Genomic DNA, 10918 nt, shown 5'->3' with positions numbered 1-10918 from the left:
TAAAATGGTTAAACAGTATCCTACAATAAATAATCGATATAACGAATATTCAAATAAAAATAAAAGTAATATGATGTGATAATGATTTGGATCTTCATAATAAATTATTGTCGTTTTTTAAGAAATACAGTAGTAATAACTAGAATGAATTTTATAAATTATTATGATCCTGATAAATAGGTTATCATTATGATTTGATATATATTAATTCCAATATTAAGAATTTATTTGCGTAAATTTGAGTTACATTTGAGTGGGAATTTTTCTGACCTGTGTTTGTTCTGCTTTATCGTAGGACGCGGAGCGAAGGAAAGTAAAAAGACTAAAACGCCCCCGAGAGCATTTTAAAATGACCCAAACGGTACGTTTCTTTCGGAGAAGCTAAGCTAGCTCTAAACCCAACAGCTCTCTTACGCTGAAACCCTAAAACCCCATTTTCACCCACACATGCGTGGATCTTTCCTCTCCTTTTTCTTCGAAACCCTAATCTTCGCCCCCGTTTATATTATTTATCGATCCTTCGTACCCCCAAAACTCTCAATAGCACTCTCTCCTTCTTTCCTCTGATTCTCGCTTCACAATTTTCCACCCGCGTTTCTGTTATCATCTGCAGGTGATTCTATTTTTTTCTTGTCCAATTATTTTATTCTAATTTGGATGTCTTTTGTTTTGTGTGGTTGTTTTTGCGTTTAAATGGCTGTGTTAATCATGATAGACAGTGTTTTTCTCTGCCTAGATCTTTCCACTTTTTCGTTTTCGCACAGTTTTAAGGGTAAGCTTCCCTAAAAATCTTTGGTTTTAAATTTAGGGTCGGATTCATACTAAGAAGATATTTTGTTTAAGGAGACAATTGTTGTAGTTTACCATTGATTGCTACGCGTCTATACAAATATCAGGAATTTCACTAGGATCTGTTCGCTGAGAGATTGTGGTTTTCAAATCTTTAATTATTTTGTTGTGCTTAGTTGGCTGTTTGATTATTATAATAATAAAAATATAGTTTTGGGCACATTATATATTATGTTTGGATAGCTTCCGGACTCGATTGCAGCCTCTAAAATCACGTTGCAAAACTGAAAAGGTTGAAGCAACAATTAGTTGCATTGGGTTGAATATATGGTCGGATTCCATTCTTTTAACTATCCTCCCCCAAAAGCGCACTAGTAGAGAATCAAACCAAAGTTTTGCTTTATGAGTTATAACATCGATCCTCTTAGCCCGGATATTATTTATTGTGTAATATCTGCCTTGTTCAATTTTATTAGGTTTGGGTTGTGTAAGTATAACTTATTTCTTTGTCTTTGCAGGGCCATATCATCATTGAAATTTTGTGAAGTTCTTGACCTGTGTTAAGTTTTCGTATAATGGCTTCTTCCTTGGATATGTCACTTGATGATAGAATAAAGAACAGAAGTAACAGAGGAGGTAGAGGTAGAGGAGGACGTGGCAGAGCCCAGTCTGGCCGTGGGCCAAGCGGGTCTCTTAATGGTGGAAGAATGGCCGGTGCTGTTAATGGTAGAAGAATGACTGGTGCCGGTAATGGTGGAAGAACATCTGGTGCTGTTCGTAGAGGTCCTCTTATGGTTAACACTCGGCCATCATCATATGCTATTGCCAAGGCAAGCTCAAAAATCGTGGATGCTTATACATGTGCTTGAGAATCTGATATGCTAAAAATATACCCAATTATGAGACGTTCAGCATTATAGAAACTCAAAAGCAAGTGGAATTCCGCTTCTTTAGTAGTTGTTCCATGGAGAAGCTCATGCTCGATCATTTTGCATCATCAATGCCTTTGTCATAGTTCCATAATGTCACAATTAGTATGAACATAAGAGTTTTGCTTTTGTTTTGGGGGGCTTTGCTACAGATCTCTGATGTGTGCAGGAGTTCTTTGGTGATTCCTGGCATATTATGTGAAGGGGCTTCATTAGGTGAATTTCAAAATGCTGCTCTTACAACTAGCACAAAAATCATATAACTATAAGTGGGGTTAAATTCTCTAAACCATGCTAATCCATTTCATTTTACATGAGATGACTTTAAGTGTTTGGCTGGTTTTGTGTGGACTGGTGTTTTATTGGATCCTCTTGCTAAGTTCGGTTCTACAGTGCAAGAATTCAGTATACTTCCCTAAATCATGGTATTTTGCAAAGGAGCTTTTTCGCTTAGAACCAGAACTGGAGCTCCCACTAGTAGCATAGCACCGGTTTATATGCAGTGGGTTGAATTCTTACTCCCATTTACCATCTTTCACCTAAACATTGATGTTTGAGTACGAGTTCTCTTGAATATATATTACCATGGTCAGATCAACTTCGTTAATAGCGTGTTTTGTTTTTTTATGGAGATTTTCCTGCTCTGACTAATCTTGAAGAATAGTGATTTTTTCTGGTCATAATCTGATGTGTTCTTTTGCCACTTTGGGAACTGTTCTGTTCTTTGGCCAGTCTATTCGCAGAACTAGGCCCTTTCCATGGCAGCATGATTTGTTTGAAGATAGCTTAAGAGCTGCAGGGATTCAAGGAGTAGAAGTTGGCACCAAGTTATATGTTTCCAACTTGGATCATGGAGTAACCAATGAAGACATAAGGGTACATACTATGCTGTATCGTCATATGATTCTTTCTTAGTCGCTGTTTCTACCCAATCTGTGTGGAAGTTCTCTTGAAACTTGATTTGCAACTCAGGAACTTTTCTCTGAGCTTGGAGAGTTGAAGCGTTATGCTGTTCATTATGACAAAAATGGACATCCAAGTGTAAGTATTGGGTTTTGTCTTGTAAATTCAGTTGCCATTATATTTTAGCCACCAAAAGTATAATTAGATTTTTTCCCCATTTTAGTTTTAAGTTCTAAAAAATAGTATAGTGCTTAGCATTCTATCTGATATCTTTAACTGTGTAACAGGGTTCGGCTGAAGTTGTTTATACTAGAAGAAGTGATGCATTTGCTGCTCTTAAACGATATAATAATGTGCTTTTGGATGGAAAGCCCATGAAGATTGAGATTGTTGGTTCCAACGCAGAATTGCCCGTTAGTGCTCGGGTGAATGTCACTGGGGTGAATGGACGTAGGAAGAGGACTGTTGTAATGACGTAAGTTACCTTGGTAGCATTTTGAACTGTATTTTAGTTTTCTTTTAAAATTGGGATTCTTCAGTTAACTTTTATCAATTTTATCTGATGAAGTATTGAAGCATTATTGCGTTTGCTTACAAATAGTGCATTTTTATTTCGAATTCTGAAAATATGGTGTCAATTCTTCTGCACGATCAAAATATGCAACAACTGACATTTTTGTTCTTCAATGAAACTAAGCCCCTCATTGACAGGCATCTATACTACTCGTTATACCTTAGGGTTTTGGTTTGTGTCTGTTTAAATGAAGTTCCATGTGTCATTCCAATAACAGTTCCACTCCTCCCAAGACAAAGGCAAACATGTTAACGCTCCTGCTCTTCTTCTGTGCTATGTGTGGGTATTTTTAGCCATGAAACAGAGCATAAATTCTTTGTAATTATAATATAATACTGAGATCCTATCGTGCTTGCCTGTGTTCTGCAGTGCTGCGCATGGTTTCAGCTGTTGATTACCAAGTACCGCCAACTTATGGTACTTATGTGGTGGGTTGATCAAACTAACCCCGTTCTGTTCTTTTCCATCATTTAAGTCTCCGTCTCTCCTCTTGTGTCATTGGGTTTTCTTAATTTTATCTTACTCTTAGCTACCCAAATGGACCTGACTGATATCCGCCACTGTGATTCTTATCTCAAGAACTTCAATTTTGTCTTTGTTATCTGGTTCTTTGTCTAAAATTCGAGTTACTCTCATTTCCAGTAGCTATCTTGAGTTTGGTTTTTTAGTCTATGAGCTGTTGTTTTGTTCTCAGTCTTTTTAATGCTTTCGGTTACATTTCATATATCTACATTGATTGGAATGTTTTGACAAGAACGTTCGTACATGTTCAGGAGAATGTGCTTGGTTTACTATTTTCATGTCAGCCACCAAATGAGAATCTTAGAGCCTCTGCCGCCGCTGCCTCTGTTCTTCCTAAAATATTCCAGTGGCCTAAAATATTGTTCTACCCGTGGATCAACCACCAGGATAAACCCAATGGTTTCAAAATCATAGTGTTGATACCAGTTGATTGAAATGGTTCAATGTCTGAAAGAAATTGCTGTGCCAATCTGATAGCTGCTCTGTACTAAAGTTAGGGTATAGAATAGAAAATGAGTGATTTCCTTGCATTTTGATATCGGTGCAGAACTCCCTAATCCTGAATCGTCTAACCTTTTCTCAATTGATAAGATGATTTTTCTCTCAATCTTCCCTCTACGGGCGTTTGCTTTACTTCTACTATCTCAGTCAACCATATCACGTAACTGACTAACTCCATTGTCGATAATACACTGGACTAACTACTGATGGATATTTACCAGTTTTAAGTTTCTGCTAATATCCCTCAAGTCTTTCTGGAAACAGTATATGCTGCTTCATCGTTTGCTGATGTTTGGACGTCTGACTATGTTGCAGGCCTAGAGGTGGACCAGCTGGAGGTCGTGCTATTCCTAATCGTGGTGCTGGGTAAGCCTTTTAATTGTTTTCTTTGGTGTAATCTCTTAACGATTATTGTTTTACTGAAATTTGTATATTGGACTTTTGTCAGAAGTGTTTATATATTCCCTAGCGCAAGATAGCATAATATTATGAATAATTTGGTCATTTATGTTGTCTTATACTGAAATTTGTATATTGGACTTTTGTCAAAAGTGTTTATATATTCCTTAGCGCAAGCAAGATATAAGCATAGTAGTATGAATATTTTGGTCATGTATGTTTTGTCTTATGTTTAAGGTTTTTTGCTGCGTTCTTTAGTTCAGGTATGGTTTGGATAGAGCCCTTCCTATCTTCGATTTACAAATAGTTCATTTGATGCTTCATGCATCTATTTCCTCGTTTTCTTTATACTGTGTTTTTTTAGGAGATTTCGTAGATCATGTTTTTAATCTTTTTTTACTAAGAATAAGATTGATTGAAATATTAAGCTGTTGATAAGGAATAGATGTACATGTGATAATCATTTGCGATGTAATGTTTTTGGTGGAATGAAAATACAGTTTTGCTTCCTCTATGCTATTTACCTGCAAGGTATCGGTACAGTAATTTCATCTATTGTACCTCTGTTATTGTAAAGTAATCCTGTATGCCGTTGTTATACCTGTACTGTTATTCTGTAGTCTTGGAGTATAAACAAACATTTTCCTTTCCTTTCATTATTGTATCCATGACTTATTGTTCATAATTTAATTTTTCACAGTTGGGGACGTCGTGGTGGCACAAGGAGTGGCAATGGTCGGGGTAGAGGTGGCGGAGGTCGTGGTCGTGGCAATGGTCGAGGTGGAGGTCGAGGCCGTGGTAGAAAAGACGCCGTTGAGAAATCAGCAGAAGAACTTGACAAAGAACTGGATACCTATCACGCTGAGGCCATGAACATCTCTTGATCTCTGAAGCCTCTGCTTATTTTGTATTAAGATTTGGTTCCCTGTACAAAAGTTGGTGTTACTTTAAATCTCTTGCTGCTCGGTGCTTTTAAACATGCCATCTGATTTCACCTCATTTTAAGTCTTGTTAGAGAGGCCGAACGATCGACCTAGGGATTTTCAGTTTCAGTTATAGATTTTAGTTTGAATTGCGTTTATTTTTATATTATTGTAACTGCAAATTTCAAATGTTTTCAATGTTTGAATGTTATTTCTTTCTAGTTGACGAGAATAGTGATAATGAGCTTTGAAACGTTAGCAGTTGTGCCCATGTATTTGACCTGTCATAATGAATGTCTTAACATCTACAATTTTTTAAAAACATAAACAAGACCACGCATGATATTGTCAAAATTAATTTTGTAACTTAACCTGAGTTAGAGGGCGGTATTGATAAAATTTTCATTTTTTTGTAAGTTTTTCATCATTGTCGGAAATAAATTTCGAAGTTGAATTAAATTTTTTAAATGGTTAATAATTATTTAATTGATCATTGGAAAGAATAAGAGATATTCTTGTTTATGCTTTTGGAAAACGTCTAGAATATTCACAGCACTGACAGGGTATTATTGCTTACAGTTTCATAACAGGTGAAAAAAACGATTTATTCATATTTACTTCAAAACAATTAGGACCAACCAACCAAACTCATTTGAAATAGCAGTCCTCAACTTAGGGAGCTGTAACTCATCTTTTTACATGATGAATCAACAAAATGAAGAAGAATGTTAAAAAATAACAAAAAATGCAGATATATGAATGAATGTTATGGTAAGACATTGGTGTCCCTTTGCTGATTTAATTCTACCGTCTTGCTCTTTTTTAGGAGTTTTTCAACAACCTCATCCCAGTTTGACCTTCCATCACTGGATTTTGATTGGCTACTTGACACGTTATTGTTTCCACTATCCGATGCTTCTTCACCTTCATTCTTCTCCGCCGTTTCTTCCTCTGCAGAGTCCACTGCATGAGGCACGTTTAAGCTAACAGCCCTTTCCAAAGCATCTTTATGTTCTTTCTCTATGGTCTTCAACCTCTCGAACTTTTGTATCGTTGGAGGCTCTGTCACAGTTTCAGAGGTCTTCCCCTTCATCAACTAAAAGAGAATACCCCCCAAACAGTCACAATTTCGTTACGTGCACAAAACAACGACAAAATTTCAACACAACTTTGATACATTTATTACATTATTACTGATAACATGAACATAAACTCGAAAACTTGAAATAACACACAACAGAACCAAGTTTTCTATTCCGAGTCTTTTTCCTAGTTCAGATTACAAAACATCATTCGAAAAAAAAAAACAGAGAATCAATTGGTGGGTAATTCCTTACTTGCAAGGCTTTCTCGGCCTCCCTTTCAATCCATATTATTCCATGATCTGATGTTGCATTACACGACAAGACGATATGCTCAAATCTTCCATCAACAGGAATAGCAGTCCTCACTTCAGGAGGAAATCTACCACATCTGTGTTCCCCAGAACAATAATAAATTTCTTTATCAGGAACAACATTTGACGATGAATAAGATTTCTCAGTCACACTTAATGAACTATTCCTTTGTCAGCCTACATCAATCATGCTACCAGCAAACTATATTAAACAAAGTCCTTTCAGCACTTGGTCTTATTCTACATGACTACCTTTCTAGCAATTAAAACAATTACAATAATACAATCTATGGCAATGATTTTTTAGATTGTTTAAGTCAAATTCCCTTGTCTATGGTTCACAAGAATAACACAACTAGAGAAGACATAATTTTACTTTTGCACCAGACCAAGCAATTAAACAAGATTATAATGAATATTCCCACAATATTCATGCTGGTATAGGAGCTTACTATGACGGGAAAAATTTGCGATTGAATACCTGCAAAACTTTCTCTCAACAATATGGTACATTCGTCCAGGCGCATAAAGTCTCCTTGGATCTCTAAGCTTTCTACCCTCAGGTATGAAAGTGTCTCTCAGGCAAACCAACAACAATAAGCAGGGCAAACTGTTTAAATCATCAAGGCCTGGTTTAAGAGATCATCGTGATATTTCACCGTGCTCCATAATAAAACAAATAAAAACAAAAAACCAAAGGCAAACTTGAAAGTTGAAATCCAAATGCGCCATATCCATACTACAGAAGGGGCTTTACCAACCAGAATATAGATTTGAATATATCTTCCAACGGAGTGGGCGTTCTTGGCAAGAAATCATCCTGCACCAAAATCAACTTTTACGATGTTAACCAGAATCATCATCATACAATTAAATAAATGGACATTTTCAAATGACTATACCAATAAATTGAAAGTTTCTAGGCCCTACAGTCTCACTAAAAATGTATTTGATATCCTGTAGGTCCTCTTGGATTTATGTTGAGAGAAAACCACATCAAAAAAGCCTATGTGTGTGTGTGAATGACCATTGACAAAATTGATTTTGAACAGAATTAACTTTGAAGTTATATGTTTCATGTTTAACTTTTTCATTATAAAGATCAGTTTATGCGTTCAGAATCAATTGCTCGAAGTAGAACTGAACATGTACAAATTTATATAAAGTCCGGTTATTTCAACCTGATTCTGGAGACAATGAATCAAACACAAAAAGGATGTAAAATATAAAAATATATGCTTCCATGGATACCATTCTTTGAAGCATTGAAAGACCAAAAACACACTAAGCATTTTCTTAATTAAGAAATTAAGTTAGAGAAAATAAACAACTAATTACATCCAGAAACTACTACTATCTTTCAAAAAGTACATGATGTAATATAATATTTAAAGTACCCCTTGAATATATATCCATCGGTTTACTCCATAAGCTGATGTATGTCAGCATAATTCAGGGACTTTGAAGAATTTTTTTAATATTTAAAGTAATATTAAACATGATTTCTAACACTTATAGGACTACCCAGGTAATTTACTTTACTATTAGGATCGTTCAGGGAGAAGGTAACACATGAAGGATGAAACTGATAGTTTACTCAAACATAAACAAACTACAGCGACACCTGAAAAAAGTCCTATAGAATACGTTAAAACGAAAATATGAATAATTACAAAAATATTCTGAAAATATATGAAGAAAAAGTAAAATCAAAATACACTGTTTTCATTATTTTTTATATTATTGTAAACAATTTTAAGAAGTAAAAAATCAGAAAGAAAAAAAAACTGTCTTCTCAGTACCCAAACGAGATTGAAAATACGAAAAACTAAGACAATAAGTACTGTGTAACAATGTAGTCTTATTCTTTAGTTGAATTCTCATGGCTCTAATGGTAAATAGGTAGAGTAATCAATAACAACTGGTGAATGATTATGTTTCTAAAGAGTGTCATATGATTACACACGCTGGGAGTAAAATCCCACCGAAAAGTTAAAATTTTTCCCTTAAAAACAACACTGGTTTAAACAAATACGAAACAATGCAGCGCAGAAACAAAAAATTAATGAGGAGGTATGAAATTGTAACCTGCAAAACAACAGAATGAATGACATTGGCATACTTGACAGCCAAATTGAGGGACATACACCTGGCAGGAGCAACCGCATAACATCGAATCTTCTCCTTAGGAATCCCACCCAAACCGTCCCTATGGTTCACAACCAAAATCGTCAACAACGACACCACCCCAGAACCCAAAGAGTGTCCAGTGAACACCATATCATATTCGGAACCGTTCTCCAACCACAATCGCTTCAGCGTCTCCGACTCCCTATTCAGCAGCCACTGCGCCGACTTCAGCAGCCCACGGTGTACGTACCCGCCGTCGAACATCTGCTGCCCCAACCGGTTATCAAGTAGGACTTTATAGTCACTCTCATTGACCAGGTTGAGGCCACGCACCGCTAGCACGATCTCCTTGTGCTCGTGGTCGAGGTAGATGAGGTAGGGCGGCGCGTGTCCGAGAGTTTGCTCGTAGGTCACGCGCTTCACGACCCACTCCGGGTTCAGGCGGTGACCGGGGGCGGGCTTGTAGTACTGGGGATTTCGGAGATCGGGGTCGTAGTTGGCGAGGATGAGGCGGCAGACACGCGGCACCGGTTCAAACTCGTCAGGGGTGGCGGCCGGCCACGTGGCGCTGTCGTAGTTTCCAACGTAGGTGCAGCGCTTCCAGAGCCACCTAGCGCAGCCCAGCACGAAGACGCACTCCACCACCCCGCATGAAGCCGACATGGATGGGACTGGGTGGTTTGATGTAATGGGTGTCTGAAGAGGAGTGAAAATTGGGGACTTTGGGAGTAGGTGGTGAAAGGTGAGAGATTGCGTGTGATGGTGTATCAGAGAGAAAAGAAGAAGAAGCTTAATTGGGGTTTACTTCTCCCACTAATACCTTTGATTATTCCATGTATGCAGAATGGAAGATTCGCGTGAGGCTCTACAGAATATAGCATATAGCTGCAGAGAGAGGAACAAGAGACTGAGATTATGACATTTTCATACCTTCTCTTTTTCTCTACCATGTCACTTTCCTCTTCAAGATTTTTTTACTTTCTCAGCACTTTTTAAAATAATTGATGAAGAATCATGATGTATTGCTTGGAGTAATAATTGATACTTTTTTGGCTTTGTTTTCCTGTCATATTTGTTAGAATATATGTGGATGCATAAGCTTCGAGGTTGAATATTAGCATTTTTAGGAGGCTAACTTTTCATTTTATTTTAATCGAAAGAAAAAAATGTTTTGTTAAAGGATGTGACTAACCAAAGTTTTGAGAGTGATTTGAGGATGTGATAGTATTTGAGTGTTCTTAAATGATTAAACTTAATTGAATTATTAATGACGTGATTAATGTGCAACTACTTTTCTTTCAATGCATGCATGGTTTGGACTCAGCACTCAGCATCCATGAAAAGTCTCCTCTGTTTACCGATATGTTTTCTTTCTTCTTCTTTTTTCATTCTTTATCTCGTCTTTTTTTAATGTTTTTATAAATGAAAATTAAGTACAAATTTGTTTTATCGTGACAAAAAAGATAAAAAATTAAAAACTACGTCAGGTTTAAGAAAAACTTCCCCCATATTTATTACGAGACAACTCTTAAGGAAATTATTGGCACAAGACGTTTCATAATTTAAATACAGCTGCATATTTATTTATTTTATTAATTGTTCCTTTTTAAGATATTTAATAATTTTTATATGATTATACGTAAGTGTTGTTTAATAAATAGTAAAATAAAATTTTAAATTTATTAATGGTGTAACTAATTTAGTATATTAGTAGAATTTTAAAAAACAAAGTAAATTAATTATTTTTATTAATTTGTGTGATAATGTTAAATTAAGCATCAAACGGGTAACTTTGGTTCAGAGGAGAAATTGAAAAATGATAAATCTTTTATTTGAAAAGGAAAACAAACTT

General features: G+C 36.1%; 2 protein-coding genes across 4 annotated transcripts; one reads left to right on the top strand and one right to left on the bottom strand.

Moving 5' to 3' along the window:
* Positions 1-356: 356 nt before the first annotated feature.
* LOC106757673 (THO complex subunit 4D) lies at positions 357-5798 on the top strand. Of its 3 annotated transcripts, XM_022779387.1 has the most exons (9): positions 358-613; positions 1308-1619; positions 2451-2594; positions 2691-2759; positions 2909-3096; positions 3413-3474; positions 3565-3623; positions 4534-4584; positions 5318-5416. In XM_022779387.1, exons 2-8 carry the CDS (start codon positions 1365-1367, stop codon positions 4537-4539), a joined length of 783 nt encoding a protein of 260 aa, XP_022635108.1. In that variant the 5' UTR covers positions 358-613; positions 1308-1364; the 3' UTR covers positions 4540-4584; positions 5318-5416. The 3 variants fall into 3 exon arrangements, with proteins under 3 accessions (XP_022635107.1, XP_022635108.1, XP_014495897.1); XM_022779386.1 differs by lacking the exons at positions 4534-4584; positions 5318-5416 and adding an exon at positions 3969-4510 and having other exon boundaries at positions 357-613; XM_014640411.2 differs by lacking the exons at positions 3413-3474; positions 3565-3623 and having other exon boundaries at positions 361-613; positions 5318-5798.
* A 468-nt stretch (positions 5799-6266) lies between these two features.
* On the bottom strand, positions 6267-9891 carry LOC106756784. Its single transcript, XM_014639362.2, has 5 exons — positions 9025-9891; positions 7698-7756; positions 7418-7546; positions 6878-7013; positions 6267-6636 (listed from the first exon to the last, which is right to left on the bottom strand). Exons 1-5 carry the CDS (start codon positions 9727-9729, stop codon positions 6307-6309), a joined length of 1359 nt encoding a protein of 452 aa, XP_014494848.1. The 5' UTR covers positions 9730-9891; the 3' UTR covers positions 6267-6306.
* Between the last annotated feature and the right edge of the window lie 1027 nt (positions 9892-10918).

The sequence above is a fragment of the Vigna radiata genome, chromosome 3 (assembly GCF_000741045.1).
Source record: "Vigna radiata var. radiata cultivar VC1973A chromosome 3, Vradiata_ver6, whole genome shotgun sequence".
NCBI lineage: Eukaryota > Viridiplantae > Streptophyta > Magnoliopsida > Fabales > Fabaceae > Vigna > Vigna radiata.
The sequence above is the reverse complement of the archived record's forward strand: the minus strand, read 5'-3'. Positions and strand labels throughout refer to the sequence as shown.